The sequence below is a fragment of the Salvelinus namaycush genome, chromosome 31 (assembly GCF_016432855.1).
Source record: "Salvelinus namaycush isolate Seneca chromosome 31, SaNama_1.0, whole genome shotgun sequence".
Lineage (NCBI taxonomy): Eukaryota > Metazoa > Chordata > Actinopteri > Salmoniformes > Salmonidae > Salvelinus > Salvelinus namaycush.
Genome location: NC_052337.1, coordinates 27,148,936 through 27,169,535, shown reverse-complemented (window position 1 = coordinate 27,169,535; position 20,600 = coordinate 27,148,936). Strand labels below are relative to the sequence as shown.

General features: G+C 43.6%; 1 protein-coding gene across 1 annotated transcript in view; it reads left to right on the top strand.

Annotated features, from left to right (window-relative positions):
• LOC120025537 (astrotactin-2-like) overlaps positions 1–20,600 on the top strand; it is a 451,161-nt gene that overhangs the window by 88,280 nt on the left and 342,281 nt on the right. Inside the window, exon 3 of the mRNA XM_038970100.1 lies at positions 9,200–9,641. Within this exon, the coding sequence (XP_038826028.1) occupies positions 9,200–9,641 (442 nt within the window). The remainder of the gene's footprint in view (positions 1–9,199; positions 9,642–20,600) is intronic.

The following is a 20,600-nucleotide window of genomic DNA, read 5'->3' as shown; positions in this document are numbered from 1 at the left end:
AACACATCCTAGATCTGAATGAATGAAATATTCTTATTAAATATTTTTTTCTTTACATAGTTGAATGTGCTGACAACAAAATCACACAAAAATTATCAATGGAAATCAAATTTATCAACCCATGGAGGTCTGGATTTGGAGTCACACTCAAAATTAAAGTGGAAAACCACACTACAGGCTGATCCAACTTTGATGTAATGTCCTTAAAACAAGTCAAAATGAGGCTCAGTAGTGTGTGTGGCCTCCACGTGCCTATATGACCTCCCTACAACGCCTGGGCATGCTCCTGATGAGGTGGCGGATGGTCTCCTGAGGGATCTCCTCCCAGACCTGGACTAAAGCATCCGCCAACTCCTGGACAGTCTGTGGTGCAACGTGGCGTTGGTGGATGGAGCGAGACATGATGTCCCAGATGTGCTCAATTGGATTCAGGTCTGGGGAACGGGCGGGCCAGTCCATAGCATCAATGCCTTCCTCTTGCAGGAACTGCTGACACACTCCAGCCACATGAGGTCTTAGGAGGAACCCAGGGCCAACCGCACCAGCATATGGTCTCACAAGGGGTCTGAGGATCTCATCTCGGTACCTAATGGCAGTCAGGCTACCTCTGGCGAGCACATGGAGGGCTGTGCGGCCCCCAAAGAAATGCCACCCCACACCATGACTGACCCACCGCCAAATCGGTCATGCTGGAGGATGTTGCAGGCAGGAGAACGTTCTCCACGGCGTCTCCAGACTCTGTCACGTCTGTCACGTGCTCAGTGTGAACCTGCTTTCATCTGTGAAGAGCACAGGGCGCCAGTGGCAAATTTGCCAATCTTGGTGTTCTCTGGCAAATGCCAAACGTCCTGCACGGTGTTGGGCTGTAAGCACAACCCCCACCTGTGGACGTCGGGCCCTCATACCACCCTCATGGAGTCTGTTTCTGACCGTTTGAGCAGACACATGCACATTTGTGGCCTGCTGGAGGTCATTTTGCAGGGCTCTGGCAGTGCTCCACCTGCTCCTCCTTGCACAAAGGCGGAGGTAGCGGTCCTGCTGCTGGGTTGTTGCCCTCCTACGGCCTCCTCCACGTCTCCTGATGTACTGGCCTGTCTCCTGGTAGCGCCTCCATGCTCTGGACACTACGCTGACAGACACAGCAAACCTTCTTGCCACAGCTCGCATTGATGTGCCATCCTGGATGAGCTGCACTACCTGAGCCACTTGTGTGGGTTGTAGACTCCATCTCATGCTACCACTAGAGTGAAAGCACCGCCAGCATTCAAAAGTGACCAAAACATCAGCCAGGAAGCATAGGAACTGAGAAGTGGTCTGTGGTCACCACCTGCAGAACCACTCCTTTATTGGGGGTGTCTTGCTAATTGCCTATAATTTCCACCTTTTGTCTATTCCATTTGCACAGCAGCATGTGAAATTTATTGTCAATCAGTGTTGCTTCCTAAGTGGACCGTTTGATTTCACAGAAGTGTGATTGACTTGGAGTTACATTGTGTTGTTTAAGTGTTCCCTTTATTTTTTTGAGCAGTGTATATACAGTTGAAGTCGGAAGTTTGCATACACTTAGGTTGGAGTCATTAACACTCGTTTTTTCAACCACTCCACAAATTTCTTGTTAACAAACTATAGTTCTGGCAAGTCAGTTAGAACATCTACTTTTTGCATGACACAAGTCATTTTTCCAACAATTGTTTACAGACAGATTATTTCACTGTATCACAATTCCAGTGCGTCAGAAATTTACATACACTAAGTTGACTGTGCCTTTAAACAGCTTGGACAATTCCCAAAAATTATATCATGGCTTTAGAAGCTTCTGGTAGGCTAATTGACATCATTTGAGTCAATTGGAGGTGTACCTGTGGATGTATTTCAAGGCCTACCTTCAAACTCAGTGCCTCTTTGCTTGACATCATGGGAAAATCTAAAGAAATCAGCCAAGACCTCAGAAAACAAATTTGACCTCCAAAAGTCTGGTTCATCCTTGGGAGCAATTTACAAATGCCTGAAGGTACCAGGTTCATCTGTACCAACAATAGTACGCAAGTATAAACACCAAGGGACCACGCAGCCGTCATACCACTCAGGAAGAAGACATGTTCTGTCTCCTAGAGATGAACGCACTTTTGTGCGAAAGGTGCAAATCAATCCCAGAACAACAGCAAGGACCTTGTGAAGATGCTGGTCTGATGAAACAAAAATAGAACTGTTTGGCCATAATGACCATCATTATGTTTGGAGGAAAAAGGGGTGTGGCTTGCAAGCTGAAGAATACCATCCCAACCGTGAAACACGGGGGTGGCAGCATCATGTTGTGGGGGTGCTTTGCTGCAGGAGGGACTGGTGCACTTCTCAAAATACATGGCATCATGAGCATGGAAAATTATGTAGATATATTGAAGCAACATCTCAAGATATCAGTCAGGAAGTTAAAGCTTGGTCGTAAATGGGTCTTCCAAATGGACAATGACCCCAAGCATACATCCAACAAAGTCAAGGTATTGGAGTGGCCATCACAAAGTCCTGACCTCAATCCTATAGAAATTTTGTGGTCAGAACTGAAAAAGTGTGTGCGAGCAAGGAGGCCTACAAACCTGACTCAGTTACACCAGCTCTGTCAGGAGGAATGGGCCAAAATGTATCCAATTTATTGAGTGAAGCTTGTGGAAGGCTACCCGAAACATTTGGCCCAAGTTAAACAATTTAAAGGAAATGGTACCAAATACTAATTGAGTGTATGTAAACGTCTGACCCACTGGGAATGTGATGAAAGAAATAAAAGCTGAAATCAATCATTCTCTCTACTATTATTCTGACATTTCACATTCTTAAAATAAAGTGGTGATCCTAACTGACCTAAGACAGGGAAATTTTACTAGGATTGAATGTCAAGAATTGTGAAAAACTGAGTTTAAATGTATTTGGCTAAGGTGTTGTAACGATTCTCGTGGGCTGAAGGAAGAGTGGACCAAGGTGCAGCGTTTAAAGTGTTCATGATTTAATCAAAAAAAAACAAATCGAACAAAAACAACAAACAGGAGAATGAAAGCGAAACAGTTCTGTCTGGTGCAGACACAAAACAGAAAACAACTACCCACAAAACACAGGTGGGAAAAGGCTACCTAAATATGGTTCTCAATCAGAGACAACGATAGACAGCCGCCTCTGATTGAGAACCACACCCGGCCAAACACATAGAAATAGACAACATAGAACAAAAACCTAGAATGCCCACCCCAACTCACGCCCTGACCAACCAAAATAGAGACATAAAAAGGATCTCTAAGGTCAGTGCATGACAGGTGTTTGTAAACTTCTGACTTCAGCTGTATTAGTAATAATGACAATTACAACAATACTGAATGAACACTTTTATTTGAACTTAATATAATACATAATTAAAAATCAGTTTAGTCTCAAATAAATAATGAAACATGTTCAATTTGGTTTAAATATTGCATAAACTCTGTTGGAGACGACAGTAAAAGTGCAATATGTGCCATGTAAAAAAGCTAACGTTTAAGTTCCTTGCTCAGCACATGAGAACATATGAAAGCTTGTGGTTACTTTTAACATGAGTCTTCAATATTCCCAGTTAAGAAGTTTTAGGTTGTAGTTATTATAGGAATTATAGGACTATTTCTCTCTATACCATTTGTATTTCATTTACCTTTGACTATTGGACATTCTTATAGACACTATAGTATTGCCAGCCTATTCTCGGGAGTTCATAGGCCTGAAGTCATAAACAGCGCTGTGCTTCAAGCATTGCGAAGAGCTGCTGGCAAATGCAGGAAAGTGCTGTTTGAATGAATGCTTACGAGCATGCTGCTGCCTACCACCGCTCAGTCAGACTGCTCTATCAAATATCAAGTCATAGACTTAATTATAATATAATAAACACACAGAAATACGAGCCTTAGGTCATTAATATGGTCAAATCCGCAAACTATCATTTCGAAAACAAAACGTTTATTCTTTCAGTGAAATACGTAACCGTTCCGTATTTTATCGAACGGGTGGCATCCATAAGTCTAAATATTGCTGTTACATTGCACAACCTTCAATGTTATTTCATAATTATGTAAAATTCTGGCAAATTAATTACGGTCTTTGTTAGGAAGAAATGGTCGTCACACTGTTCGCAACGAGCCAGGCGGCCCAAACTGCTGCATATACCCTGACTCTGCTTGCACAGAACGCAGGGAGGGAGCTGCTTCCCCTGTGCCCAGATGGTGGCTACAGAACTGAACAGGTGCACGATGGGTTGGCCTAGTTAATATTGCTTGCTAACATGAATTTCTTTTAATAAATATGCAGGTTTAAAAAAATATACTTGTGTATTGATTTTAAGAAAGGCATTGATGTTCATGGTTGGGTACATTGGTGCAATGACAGTGCTTTTTTTGCGTATGCGTTTGTTAAATCATCACCCGTTCGGCGATGTAGGCTGTGATTCGATGATAAATGAACAGGCACCACATTGATTATTTGCAACGCAGGACAAGCTAGTTAAACTAGTAATATATTCCATTATCAATCAACAGCTCAACCAATTTCATGTTATCACAACGATTACTATAAAACCATGTCATACTAGTGTTTCTGTATCCTGGACATCATTCCTCTTTGTCGGTGACTCTATCTGAAGTGAACAGTCAGTGGTCTATCAGTCTAATGCCCTGACTCATCCTTCCCTGTTTCATTTCACTCCACGGACCACATTCACACAGCACTGGCATCAGGTTGCATACATTTTGTATTCTCTACATAGTTCATTCTAATATATCTACTGCTGTACATTCCTAAGATATCTTAAATTCATCCGGTGTAGATACTGTACGTATAAAATGCATTTGATTACTGTTACAGTGCTATTTGGGTTGTTAATTGGATTCAATCCCGACATTTGTTTCTTTTGTTTTGTTTTAAATTGATTATTTGTGTACCTGTTTGACATTTTACTGCATTGTTAGGAGCAAGTTACATAAGCATTTCGCTGCACCAACTATAACATCTGCTAAACTTGGTACGTGACCAATAAACTTTGATTTGATTTGAGGTGCAAAGTTAGATTCAACACCAAACAAACAGCTGAAACAGAAAGTGTCTTCAATTTACACATGACATTAATTCTGTATCCCTTCTCACTAGTTCCGGTTTACCTTTTAATATTGGTATATTCAATGTTTATTGAACTGGGGAACAAAAATGATTTATGCTTTGCACCTGTTGCAAACAATTAGCTAGTAAATCCGTTGTATATTTAAGCAATAAGGCACGAGGGGGTTTGTTGTATATATACCATGGCTAAGGGCTGTTCTTACGCATTATGAAATGTGCCTGGACACAGCCCTTAGCCGTGTTATATTGGCCATATACCACAAACCCCTGAGGTGCCTTATTGCTATTATAAACTGGTTACCAACGTAATTAGAGCAGTTAAAATACATGTTTTGTCATACCCATGTTATACAGTCTGCTATACCATGGCTGTCAGCCAATCAGCATTCAGGGCTCGAACCACCCAGTTTATAATAACTGGCTTTATACCTCTGATGCATGTGGTCTAGCAGCCTGTTATGTAGCTATGGTGTCTAATACAAGTCTTCTGATTTATTATTATCTCTGTGACGACTTGGAAGTTGACAGTACAGCATGTCCTTAGCAACGGGACATGGATAGAACAAAACTATCTGCTTATCATCCCATGGTCTATTTCTCCCTGCATGAAGAACCCCCATAACGAATATAAATAAAACACTATATATCTTGATGATCTATGTATGCAGGGCATCCCTCTGCATATGAGGACACCCAGAGATCCAGGGCTAGCCAGAGCTGCTTGGCTTAGGAAGAGGGGAGGCAGGGTGGGCTAGCGGCGAGGGAGTAACTCAGGCCTAATTCCCTGCTATAATTCAGGAGGGCGAGGGCCAGAGACAGCCAAATCTACCCACAAATCTCTCCCCCTACCCGGGGATCAGAGTCGGGGCCAAGGAGGGCTGCATGGAGAAACATGGGGGAAATGTGGGGAGGTGATGGGGGCTCAGGGGTGGGCAGTGATGGGACTGAGGGATGGAACTCAGACAAAGCCAATCAATATGCCTGCCTTTCTGTAGCCATACTGAGGAGAGGAACAGAATGTGGAGGTCGACCTGTTATTTTCAGTTAAAACTCAATGGAGATTTTCCATTCAGTTTTCAATCAGAGTTTAATCAGATTTCATGATTAAGTAGGGCCACCGAGGGTCAATGTAATTTCCCTGGTGATTTCATGGCTCAGTTTGTGGACTTTCTATATTACATTTTTCAATTATCTTGGAATATATTTTTTATGTGGGTGGTCAATTATTTGTTTATTTTGCAATTAGCTTTCTCTGTTTTGGTTGAATGTACACTTAACTCACCACATGCATAGTATACTTTATGGTTCAATTAATTAGTAATTTTTCTGAATCAAAATGTACAATTCATAACTATGTCCTTCTCACTCACCAAGCTGTATTGAAAAGGTCACATGGGACAGGGGACAGACTTCTACTACTGTAGGCTCTAAGTTCCCAGCACATGCTGCTCTTTTCCCCTCATCTCTTCCTCTGGCCACACTACCTGTTTGAGACCACTCTCCCGGTGACATCACTTCCTGAATGGCTATGGCTGATGGGAAAGGATCCCCTGTGGGTGTAGAAAAAAGTGAGCCGAGTCAGTCTTCCATCCCTTGGCTCTGGGAGTTGCAGTTGGACGGGGAGAGTAGATAGCAGCTGCCTGGACACATGGCTCTTTAACTCCATGCTGGGGAAGTTGGGGATGAGGGAGATAGAGAAAGAGATGGAATGAGAAAGAGAAAGAGAGGGTGAAGCTGGCCCTCAAGTCCACTCCAGTGAGGTTTCATCTCATACAGGCTACAACAGTTTACTCACCCAGATACAGGCTTCTGAGAGTCTCCACTAGTTGTGATACAGCACTGTTAACACCCTCTCTGACTAGAGAGGTATACAAAGTCTCCACTCTGAATAAAACACATCTCTGGATTGGCATTGCATTCCCTCCAGGCACGGAAAGGGAGCATATGTTTGTGTGTGTGTGTGTGTGTGTTTGTGTGTGTGTGTGTGTGTGTATGACCATATGTGCACGCGTGTGTGCATGTGATGAATGAATGCGTTAGTATGTAGACCGATGTACGGATATTTGCATACAGTGTGGATGGAATATTAGTTCCATGAGTTTCCTGAAGATGAATGCACTACAGCTCTCTAGTTTGTCAGTGTGCCTGCCAGGGAGGGAGCTGCTTCCCCTGTGCCCAGATGGTGGCTACAGAACTGAACAGGTGCACGATGGGTTGGCCTAGTGTGTTGTTGTTTTTATCCTGACGTTAGTCCCTGGGGCACGGCTTATTATGCTTTATAATGGAATAACAGATGAGGAAGAATGATTTACAAAACTGCCAAAGTATCCAGTGGTTGATGTAGATTGAATAGGTACCTATAGTGGTTCTGCAGATGAAACTCACTGGCAAGAGCTGTCTTTAGTTTCAGAGCCTCTTCAGCAGAGCATAATGGCATGGGTAATCTGATGTCAGTTGTACAGCACTTTGATGCTACACATAATTTTGATCCACTCATCCCTATTCACTATAGAATACATGGATAATGGCTTTCAGCATGTCGATGATAGCCACTGAGGAAAAAAAGTTGATGTAGCGACTAGGTTACGTATTCAATTCTGCCAGATGGTTTTAACTCTCTGTCATTTGTTAATTTATTTATTCTTCATTGATTCTAAAGGATGTTGAACAAATGTCAGTGCTGAGTTTGTGGCCAGTAATACACCATCTGAGTAGGTGGTAATCTGTGAGGGAGGGGGGAGGGAGGGAGGGAGAAGGGCAGGGGGCCAGAGAGAGATAGAGAGAGATGTAAGGCAGATGGCTCAAGGAAAAGAAAGCTGAAGGGAGAGCAAAAGTGAGTGATGAAGGGAGGGAGAGAAAGACATTGACAAAAAAAGAGAGAGATTGAGAGGGATTTGAATCCTCCGGCTCCCAGTCTTTCTCCTCCCTGTGGAGTGACTTTAGACTAAAGCATCAGGGATTTGTAGGGTCTTAAGATGAATGAAAACCACATCTCCCTCATGGAAACATTGTGAATTTACATGGCTGTTGTTATAATGAAAGAGAGTGCTAAAAGATTAACTTTTCTTACCAGACTAATTTGACATTTTAATTATATTTTATTTTACAGCTATGATCATCATTGTTTGCTTACTAACGTTTGTGTCTATTATTTCGTTATGTTTCAAATATTGCATTGCCAGTCTCAATTCCACCTCTACACAATCGTTTTAAAAAATAATTTCTGAAAAGTTCAAAATGTTCCTCTGGTGTTGTGTAAGTTTTGTGAAACAGTAGCTCTCTCATCTGTTGTTGTTGCCGGGCGACTTTGTTTCAGGCGGGGAGTGTATTTCCCAGAAGCTGCTCTCCTATTGTCCGGAGGACGTTCCTCTCTTAGGAGTTACCCACCTCTCCATGGTTTGATTTATGGCCACCCAGCAGTGCATTAGTTATAATTTGAGAGTGGTTTGTTTTTCCCCATGAAGATAGAATTTTAAATGTTTTGATGAATAACCCTATCTGCTCTTATACACTGTATTATACAGTAGGCACAGAGAATGGCGGGCAGGTGTAGCATCCCAAAAAAATGGTGTCTGACTGCAATAGATGGATGGCCTTAAGGTCGTCACAATTTTTCAGATTCTCACCGGGTTCTTTCCGTTGACCACTACGGTGAAGAATTGTCAGTTATCTTGGAATATGTCAGCTCTATTAGTCTATGGCCCATACACGGTGACTGTATGTGTATGGATTAACTGTGCTTTTCACTCTCAGCTTGGCTGCCAGAGAGTCTTTGATGTGTCTGTGATGGCATGAAATGGTACAAACCATGGAGCAATGGATGTGTCACGGTGAATTTGCATGAGCAGGCTTTGAGGGGAATGCTATGGCTTGGAGACGGAGATGGGGCGAGTTAGGCTAACAACCTTATCGCATTGGCATGTGTAAACCCTAGGGCTGTGGGACTGACTCACTCTGACTAGAACACTGGCATGTTAAAACCACTGCCTGGCTCGGTGTCAGTGTTGTTTGTGTAAGTGTCTGTGTGCTTGTATATGTGTTTGTCTGTCTCACTCTCTCTCCCTCTTTCTTCCAGGGAGGCCTGATCGCTCTCCTCCTCCTCATCCTCCTCTTCACACTGGTGCTGTACACCCGTCACCGCTGGTGCAAGCGCCGGCGCATCCCCCAGAAGAGCGCCAGCACCGAGGCCACCCATGAGATCCACTACATCCCCTCTGTGCTGCTGGGACCCCAGGGTAGGGACAGCTTCCGGGGGTCCCGCCAGCTACAGCACAGCTCTGTCATCGGCATGCCCATCCGGGAGACCCCCATCCTGGATGACTACGACTGTGATGAGGACGATCAGATGGGTCACACACACACCTCCACACCCAACCAGGTCCACAACCAGCTGATTGATGGGAAAGTCCAGGGCCTGGATGAGTATGGGCCCAGCCAGGGGACACACACCCACAACCAGCACACTGACAGCCTGAGGAAGGGGGAGGACAGCCTCCAACACAGTCTGGATAAAAGAGGTGGGTACCACTGTAGTATGTAACAGTCCACTGTAGTCCATTGACTAGACTAGAGAAAAGTCACAGTATTGTTGAGAGAATGAGAATATCCTATATTTCTGTTAAATATTTTTATTGAAAAGCAACACTTTTTGGTGACATCCTCAACCTAATAATCCCTATGCACTCCTTATATTTTACTTGGTTGCACAGCCTTTGGCCAAGATTGTGGGGCGGCAGGTAGCCTAGTGGTTAGAGCGTTGGACTAGTAACTGAAGGGTTGCAAGATCGAATGTAAAAATCTGTTGTTCTGCCCCTGAACAAGGCACTGTTCCTAGGCTGTCATTGAAAATAAGAATTTGTTCTTAATTGACTTGCCTAGTTAAATGAAGGTGAAAGATGATTGCTGGCAGCTGCTTCTTGTAGCCATCAATGAACTTGCTGCATCTTTCTACTGGAAGTTTGGCCCATACTTCAGCTGCAAACGGCTCTAATTTTGAATTATTTGTTGGGTGCCCTCTACCAACTGCTGTTTCAAGAATATATTTATTATATTCTTGAATGCTTTATAGATGTTGCCATGTTTTTTTGGATGAGATTCAGATCTGGATTCAATAGTTGCCACTCGAGCAGTCTAGCGTTGTGTTTTGGGTCAATGGAAGAGCCACAACCTTTGACGAAGACCCAGTTTTTGGACACTGGGTTGAACATTTGACTCCAAATGATAATCTGCTGATAAATCTGATAATCTGCTGATAAATGATTTCTTGCACACGTTATAGAACCTCTCCCGTTTGATTGTAGGTAGGGTGTTCTTTTCTTTGAATGCTTCATTTCGTTTTTGGTAAACATTAGAGCTGATTTGTATTCCCAAGAGCTCTTAAATCGATCCACAGAACATTTAGTCTTGTTTAGGTGGTTTCTTGTCTCTTCAGCAGTGGGGTCTCCAATGACCAAATTAAGCATTTAAGGAAAAGAACACGCTCCCTACAATCAAACATGGGGGAGGTTAGATAATGCTGAGGGGTTGCTTTTCTGCCTCTTGTACTGGTGGCCTTGAACATGTGTAAGGCATCATGAAAGAATCAAATGATCAATGTTTTTGGAGGCAGGTTGGCATTTATTGGCATGAATCTTGCCCTGGAGGCAGCTCTGCAGAGTGGTCTCTTGCTGATTTTAAACCTCACCCGAACCTTGACTGTAACCTTAACCACACTGCTAACCCTAATGCCTAACTCTAACATTAAATTAAGACGAAAAAGCAAAAAAAAAAATAATAATAAAATCAGGATTCTTTACGATATAGCCAATTTTGACTTTGCAGCCGGCCCATCTAGCAGAAATCACTTACTTCTGCCTCCAGGGCAAGATTTTGACAAACATCAACCTGCTTTTTGGAGTCCAATGTTCAACCCAGGGTCCAAAAACGGGGTCAGCCAGCATTGAGTCCAGATCTAAAACCTAATTGAAAACCTATGTGGAGATCTGAAAACAGTATTTGATTGAGGGCACCCCTCAAACATTGCAGATTTGGAGCAGTTTGTAGCTGAAGAGTGGGCCAACTTCCAGGAGAAAGGTGCAGCAACCTCATTGATGGCTACAAAACGTTTTTGTTGTCTTGGCCAAAAGGCTGTGCAACCAAGTATTAGCTCCTGGTTGCTATAACTTTGTCCAAACCATTTGTTTTTCTTCGCTAAATTAAAATTGTAAACCAGCAAAATTGCTTCTGCAATGTTGAAAATCCAATAACAATGTGTGGAGACCAATTTTTGCTTCCAAGTTATTTTAGAAGAAATAAGGAGTATTTAAGAAAACTGCAAGGGTGGACACCTGCTCTTTCCATGACATAGACTGACCAGGTGAATCTAGGTGAAAGCTATGATCCCTTATTGATGTCACTTGTTAAATCCACTTCAATCAGTGTACTGTCAGTGGACTGTCCTGTTTGGCTCAGTTGGTAGAATATGGCACTTGCAACATGGCATAGGGTTGTGGGTTCGAAGCCCACAGGAGACCAGTATGGATGAAAGTGTATGCACTCTACTATAAGTCGCTCTGGATAAGAAATTCAGCTAAATGAGTTAAATGTATGAAGGGGAGGAGACAGCTTAAAGAAGGATTTTTAAGCCTTGAGACAATTGAGACATGGATTGTGTATGTGCCATTCAGAGGGTGAATGGGCATACAAAAGATTTAAGTGCCCTTGAAAGGGGTATGGTACTAGGTGCCAGCTGCACTGGTTTGTGTGAAGAACTGCAACGCTGCAAGGTTTTTCACAGTTTCCCGTGTGTATCAAGAATGTTCCACTTCCCAAAGGACATCTAGCTGCCAACTTGACACAACTGTGGGAAGCATTGGCGTCAACATGGGCCATCATCCCTGTGGAACGCTTTTAAAACCTTGTAGAGTCCATGCCCTGATGTATTGGGGGGGGGGGCACTATATGTTACACTTAAAATATTCTACACACAACTGAGTTTACCTACCACTGTTACTATTTTATGACTCAGATTAACTCAAAAAGTAGAAATCTACCAAAAGTATTATGTGTTTTCTTCTAAAACTCCATCTCCATCCCCTTGGTAAATGCCATGTTAGAAAATGTATCCTGGGTGAATCTGTAATCCATAGTTTGTTTCCTTGTCTGGCCATAGCCATTGACCCTTCATCTGTCCGTCACCCACAAGTAATGACTACAAGTCCAGATGGAAGAGGTCATTGACATTGGTCTGGTCACTTACGAATGGGGGTTATTCGATGAGAAACTCATTGACCCTCGCTAAACACTGTCCAGTGTGTATACTCCTGGAAGAGGAGTCCTATATTATGGACTCAAAGCACTTATCTTTATTTTTTTTGTTAGAACAAAGTGTTGAAAGAAAGTTAACACAATTACACTATCCACGTTGAACCCCAAACTGCACCTCAGGAATGTTCATCTTTAATAATTGAGGGATGGCAGATTGCAACGGCGGCTTTTTAGTCCGAACGCTATTCATGTCATGTTAAATTATGCATGACAAAGTTTAACATCTTGTTTCCTGGAGCTGCCCTCCTGTCTCTACTTGTATTTATCATTCAGCAAAAAGCAATTTATCCAAACTCTACTTCCTGAACCCACAACACTTCTCCCGGTGAGAAGAGAAGGATCAGGACACAGCCATACTTTAATTTAATGTTGTTTATTTATGTGATACATTTTCTTTTGGGAAAGGAACTTTGCATTATTCAGCTGTAGCAGAAAGGGTAACGCTTTAGTGATCCAAGTTTTCAGTGTCAATGGAGGGTGGTGTGCTCTGTCAAGCCAACAACAGTAGGGCTAGATTGTTGTGCATAAGAGGGTCAAGTGTAATGCCACTGAAAATGTAATGTCATTGAACATGTGCCTGGATATTTATTTTTTTTAAATAGCAGTAAAATGTTTTCAAATGGCTTCAATGTTTGACTTGATTGAATAATTTAAGGACTGATATTAAGAATCACAGGGAATTATTAGTTGCATGAAGAAATCATTGCATATGTTGATAATCAAATAATCAAATAGCACATTTTCTCTCATGTAACAGTGTTTTGAAAGTGCTATGTTAGGAATGTCCTTGGTCTAGTATAACACTATATTACACTATACAGTGCATTCGGAAAGTATTCAGACCCTTATATTTTTCCACATTTTCTTACTTTACAGCCTTATTCTAAAATGGACTAGATGTTTTTTTTATCCTCATCAATCAACAGACAATACCCCATAATGACAAAGCGAAAACAGGTTTTTAGACATTTTTGCAAATGTATTACAAATGTAAAGACTAAAATATCACATTTACATAAGTATTCAGACCCTTTACTCAGTACTTTGTTGAAGCACCTTTGGCAGCGATTTCAGCCTTGAGTTTTCTTGGGTATGACCTTACATGCTTGGCACACCTGTATTTGGGGAGTTTCTCCCATTCTTCTCTGCAGATCCTCTCAAGCTCTGTCAGGTTGGATGGGGAACGTCACTGCACAGCTATATTCAGGTTTCTCCAGAGATGTTTGATCGGGTTTAGGTCCAGGCTCTGGCTGGGCCAGTCAAGGACATTCAGAAACTTGTCCCAAAGCCACTCCTGCGTTGTCTTGGCTGTGTGCTTAGGGTTGTTGTCCTGTTGGAAGGTCAACCTTGGCCCCAGTCTGAGGTCCTGAGCACTCTGGAGCAGGTTTTCATCAAGAATCTCTCCGTACTTTTCTCTGTTCATCTTTCCTTCGATCCTGACTAGTCTCCGAGTCCCTGCTGCTGAAAAACATCCCCACAGCATGCCGCTACCACCACCATGCTTCACCATAGGGATAGTGCCAGGTTTCCTCCAGATGTGACGCTTGGCATTCAGGCCAAAGATTTAAATCTTGATTTCATTCGACCAGAGAATCTTGTTTCTCATGGTCTGCGAGTCTTTAGGTGCCTTTTTGCAAACTCCAAGCAGGCTGTCATGTGTCTTTTACTGACGCGTGGCTTTCGTCTGGCCACTCTACCATAAAGTCATGATTGTTGGAGTGCTGCAGAGATGGTTGTCCATCGGGGGACCAACTCCATATTAATGCACATGATTTTTGAATCAGATGATCAACAAGCAGATGTCCACATACTTTTGGTCATGTAGTGTATAATATCTCCCCCCCAGATTTTGCTTAATGATGCTCCGTATATATCTCAAAGCGATACAGACAATCCTTTTCCTTGAATAAATCATTAAGTGGATCCTCTTGGCGCAGGTTCAGCGCCGCGTAAACACATCCACCATACGGCCGGCTAGCTTGCATAAGTAATCGCCTCAATTAATTCAAAGCTGGGGATATTTGCATCATGACCTTGTGTGTGACATTTTTTACTCTGTGGAAAACAACAGGGGGTGGATTTCTTTCTTTTTTTGGCTCTGTCTTTTTTGCTGCTATCTTTTTGGGCTGAATTAAATACCCATGAACAAAGATAAACACTTGCATTGTCTAGTGCCATCCTGTTCCAAAAACAAACAAACTCCTGACACTTGAAACCTGCTCTCTGAGAGATTAGCCTTGCCACTCTCCCCATTTTCCCTTCATTCTCCATCTTCTCATTTCGCAGCCAGTAAAATAAAACAAGGTCTTCAAGCTTGGCCTGTTTATAAACTGCAGAAAAATGTAATTTAATCGTGCAACAAGGAGACAGGTTGGAGGTTAATTCAGTTTGACTCCCCTGAGAGAGAGACTGAGAGGGAGAGCGACGGAAGAGAGGAGAGATGGAAGAATGCTGGTATTGGCTGCTTTTATAAACCTGTCCTTATGTTAATCACTAGCTGTAAGGTATTGTCACCACACAATGGGGTGAGCAGCTACAGGGCACAGGCTACAAAGGGGAGGTCTGGGACACTGGTTTTAATTGACATCAAAGGCTCTTCATAGGGAGAAAAATACTTGTCGTCTCCTTGTCATTCTGTGCATAATGGATTTTAGAATAGAATTTGTGCTAGTTAGTTTAGATTTGTTTCCCCTTAGGCTGTATTTGAAAGTGTAAAGACTTTTCAGGCGTATCATTTATATCTAGATATAGCCCTTAACTGGGGCCTGGAGTTTTCCATGGTCAGGTGACAATGTAGGACAACCTCCTGGCCCTAAATACTGAAGCGTCCTTCTCCCATAACACCAACCTCCAAGCATGTCTAATAATGAGCCATTTACAACAATCATTTATGTGGATGCTTTCACCCACTCACCCCTACAAAGCCATATAATTTGAATACAGAGGCGATTAACTCTCTTTACCTGTTATAAGCGCACCTCCCAAAGGTCTCCAAATACCAGGCGTTTCTTTATCTGTCTGTCTCAGCTGACAGATGACCTCATTCTCAGCCCGCTGAATAGCCCTATCTGGAGGCATTATGGCGCGTGCCTCACAGGTTCCTATGTGTGGCTGAATCTTTACTCAGGGCCTGTCATGTGAGGCCTGTCATGTGGTTATTCAGTGGGGCCCTGGTACACTGGGCACATGGTGGGCAGCGGCGTTCCATAAATCAGGTGCCACATACTCAGCACCGTGCCAAGGACCTCGTTGAGCATGTGACGGCCTCTAGGACCGCAATTACCATCAGCCCCCAATGGCACCCATCTCTCCCCCCTCCAGTGAGGACCACCCTTTGCTCTTAATGTACTTGAGATGTTTCCGCCACTTACATTACATCACTTGCAATTAAAGCCATCCGCTTGCCTACACTGAATTAGTTGCTTAATTTCTAACCAGAAATAAGAACCAGAATATCACAGTTTATTGGCTCTGTGAATTATCGTGGCAGTGGCAAAACACTTTTCAATTATCATTTTTTTCTTCTTGTTTATTTACATTCCCACTCGTATTGAATCATGTTGTTTGCTCTGCACCAAGATAACATTTCAGAAAATTCGTAATTGAGCTGTGTGTACTGAAGAGGATCAAATCAAATATAATTGTATTTGTCACATGTGCCGAATACAACAGGTGTAGACTTTACCGTGAAATGCTAACTATGATAATGGCGCTGGAGGGGATGTCTGCTGTTTTACGGGCTCCTAACCAACTGTGCTTTTTTGTTTGTTTTTTCACATTGTTTGTAACTCATGTTTTACATAATGTTGCTGCTACCGTCTCTTATGACCGAAAAGAGATTTTAGACATCAGAACAGCGATTACTCACCTCGAACTGAACAAAGATTTTTTCCTTAATGAGTCCAACGTGTAGGATATACTTTTTCAAAACGAGGCCCAAATCCCTGTCATCCGTGTGAAGAAAAGACTGAGAAAAAGGGGGAGGAGAGTGGGGTGCCTTGTAAGAATTTGCCGACAAGTAGGTAAACTACCACTACCCACCATGTTATTGGCCAATGTGCAATCATTGGAAAACAAACTGGACAATCTATATTTAAGAATATCCTACCAACGGGACATTAAAAACTGTAACATCTTATGTTTCACCGAGATGTGGCTAAACGACGACACAGATAATATATAGCTGGCTGGCTTCTCTGTGCATCGGCAGGATGAGTACAAGACGAGGGGTGGGGGTGTGTGTATGTTTGTCAATAACTGCTGGTGCGCGATGTCTAATATTAAAGAAGTCTCGAGGTATTGCTTGCCTGAGGTAGAGTATCTCATGATAAGCTCTAGACCACACTATCTACCAAGAGAGTACTCATCTATATTATTCGTAGCCATCTATTTACCACCACAAACCGATGCTGGCACTAAAACCGCACTCAAGCTGTAAAAGGCCATAAGCAAACACTTAAACATAAATAAATGTTTACCTCATTTCTACCAGCATGTCACATGTGCAACCAGAGAGAAAAAAACTCTAGACCACCTTTACTCCACACACAGAGGTGCATACAAAGCTCTCCCTCTATTTGGCAAATCTGACCATAATTCTATCCTCCTGATTCCTGCTTACAAGCAAAAACTAAAGCAGGAAGTACCAGTGACTCGCTCAGTACGGAAGTGGTCAAATGACTCGGATGCTACGTTCCAGGACTGTTTTGCTAGCACAGACTGGAAGCACAGACTGCTAGCACAGACGTTCCAGGATTCATCCAATGGCATTGAGGAGTATAGCACCTCAGTCACCGACTTCATCAACATGTGCATCGATGACGTCGTCCCTACAGTGACCATACGTACATATCCCAACCAGAAGACATAGATTACAGGCAATATCCGTACCGAGCTAAAGTCTAGAGCTGTCGCTTTCATGGAGCGGGATACTAATCCGGATGCTTTAAAAAAATCCTGCTATGACCTCAGACAAACCCTCAAACAGGCAAAGTGTCAATACAGGACTACGATTGAATCCTACTTTCCCCCGGCTCTGATGCTTATCTGATGTGGCAGGGCTTGAAAACTATTACGGACTACAAAGGGAAACCCAACCGTGAGCTGCCCAGTGACGCAAGCCTACCAGACGAGCTAAATGCCTTTTATGCTCGCTTCGAGGCAAGCATGCATGAGAGCACCAGCTGTTCAAGATGACTGTGTGATCACGCTCTCCGTAGCCGATGTGAGCAAGACCTTTAAACAGGTCAACATTCACAAAGCCGTGGGGCCAGACGGATTACCAGGACAAGCGGACCAACTTGAAAAATTCTTTACTGACATTTTCAACCTGTCCCTGACCGAGTCTGTAATACCTACATGTTTCAAGCAGACCACCATAGTCCCTGTGCCCAAGAAAGCAACGGTAACCTGCCTAAATGATTACCGCCCTGTAGCACTCACGTCGGTAGCCATGAAGTGCTTTGAAAGGCTGGTCGTGACTCACATCAACACCATCATGCCGGAAACCCTTGACCCACTCCAATTCGCATACCGCCCCAACAGATCCACAGATGACGCAATCTCAATCGCACTCCACACTGCCCTTTCCCACCTGGACAACAGGAACACCTCTGTGATAATGCTGTTCATAGAATACAGCTCAGCTTTCAACACCCTGGGACTAAACACCAACCTCTGCAACTGGATCCTGGACTTCCTGATGGGCTGCCCCAAAGTGGTAAGGGTAGGCAACAATACATCTGCCATGCTGATCCTCAACACTGGGCCCCTCAGGGGTGTGTGTTCTTAGTCCCCTCCTGTACTCCCTCTTCATCCACAACTGCTGGCCAAGCATGACTCCAACACCATCATTAAGTTTGCTGATGACACAGAGGTAGGCCTGATCACCGACAACGATGAGACAGCCTATATGGAGGAGGTCAGAGACAAGGCCAGGACAACAACCTCTCCCTCAATGTGAGCAAGATAAAGGAGCTGATCGTGGGCCACAGGAAAAGGAGGGCTGAACAGTCCCCGATTTACATAGACGGGGCTGAAGTGCAGCGGGTCGAGAGTTTAAAGTTCCTTTGTGTCCACATCACCAATGAACTGTCATGGTCCAAACACACCAAGACAGTTGTGAAGAGGGCACGGCAACACCTTTGTGCCCTCAGGAGACTGAAAAGATTTGGCATGGGCCCCCAGATCCTCAAAAAGTTATACAGCTGCACCGTGTTAGTGTGTGATTAGAGTCCAGTGGGTGTCCATAGAGACAGTGCAAGAGTCAGTGCATAAAAGGGTCAATGCAAATAGTCCTGGTAGCCCTTTGATTAACAGTTCAGTACACTTATGGCTTGGGGGTATAAGCTGTTAAGGAGACTTTTGGTCCTCGACTTGGTGCTCCGCACCACTAGCAACTTGCGATCGAGGGTGGTGCAGTTGCCATACCAAGCAGGGATGCAGCCAGTCAAGATGCTCTCAATGGTGTAGCTGTATAACTTTTTGAGGACATGAGGGGCCATAAAGTGGCGTTGTCGTGCCTTCTTCACGACTGTTCTGGTGTGAAACACAGAGGAAGTTGAAGCTCTCACCCCGCTCCTCTACAGCCCTGTTGATGTGGATGGGGGGCCTGCTCATCCCACCGTTTCCCGTAGTCCACGATCAGCTCTTTTGTCTTGCTGACATTGAGGGAGAGGTTGTTATCCTGGCACCACACTGCCAGTTCCCTGATCTCCGTGTAGGCTGTCTCATCATCGTCGGTGACGAGGCCTACCACGTCGTGTAGTCAGCAAACTTGATGATGGTGTTGGAGTTCTGCGTGGCCACACTGTCATGGGTGAACAGGGAGTACATGAGGGGACTAATTTACTCCCTGTGAGGCCACCATGTTGAGGGTCAGCCTGGCAGATGTGTTGTTACCTACCCTCACCACCTGGGGGTAGCCAATCAGAAAGTCCAGGATCCAGTTGCAGAGGGAGGTGTTCAGTCCAGGGTCCCAAGATTGGTAATGAGCTCGGAGGGATATGTGTCAGGGTGTGTACTGTACACCAGGAAAGAGCATTCTGTCCTTTATATCCCACCCAATGTACATTCACCCGTTGCAGAGCAACGCTGGCCACTTGTACAGGGACTTCCTGACGAGTCAGTTACCCAGGCTCCGTGGGACTTCACAAACACTGCTAATGGCAGCTTGGCTGGGCCCCTGTCTGATGCGTTCGCTGCCTGTCAAGTGAAATAACTTCCCTGGCTTGTATTATCTCAACAGGTGGTCCCTTTTGAAATGATGGCTGAAACTGTGAGGAGCATTACACATAGTTACACACACAAACGTTCATGCATCCACGCACATACAGTTTACACAAGTAAATAAATTAACATAAAACTCCCACAACTACAAATAAATAGAGCGGGGAAGAGAGAGAGAGAGAGAGAGAGAGAGAGAGAGAGAGAGAGAGAGAGAGAGAGAGAGAGTCAGTCATGTCATGTCCTCAGATCTCATGGAAGATCAAGTAAACAAAACATCCCCAGTCCGCAGGTTTATATTCTCATCATGATGTCTTCTATCTTGCATCATCTTCTTAAACTGTAGACAAATGGGCCATGAATCATACATTGATGTCAACAGGAGAATTGCACTCACTGGGAAATTTCACATCAATGGGGGTTTGACACGAATGTCACAAACAAGGATATGTTTCCTGTCGTATATCCATGCCTTCAGGGTAGCAGGTCATAAACTTCCACACTACCCACTGCAATCTCCACATACAACAAACCAGAACATTTATATCAAAGATAGACACATATTTTCTCTACCCTCATTTTTTATCAAAGGGAAAATGCCTGGTTTGCTTTCTCTCATTTCAATCGTTTTGGCACACCGATTAAGGCAACAGGTGGATGTACTCTCCAAAATAGCCCTGTATAATTTTCTGTTATCATACAGATGATCTGGCGCTAACTCCTGATTATATTGGGTTATTTAGGCTAGATTTAATTTCCTGCCCATAGAAAATTGCTTATGTAGTTCTCCAGCTGGCTAATGTATGCCTTTCAGATACATTATAGCCACTCTTTCCACTTCTCTTGTCTCAACATTTCCTAAAGCACGGTCCCAAAAAAGGCTGTAACTGCCTGAGGCGCAGCGTTAACTTCAACCACATTTTAGATTTCACATTGTATTTCATAAC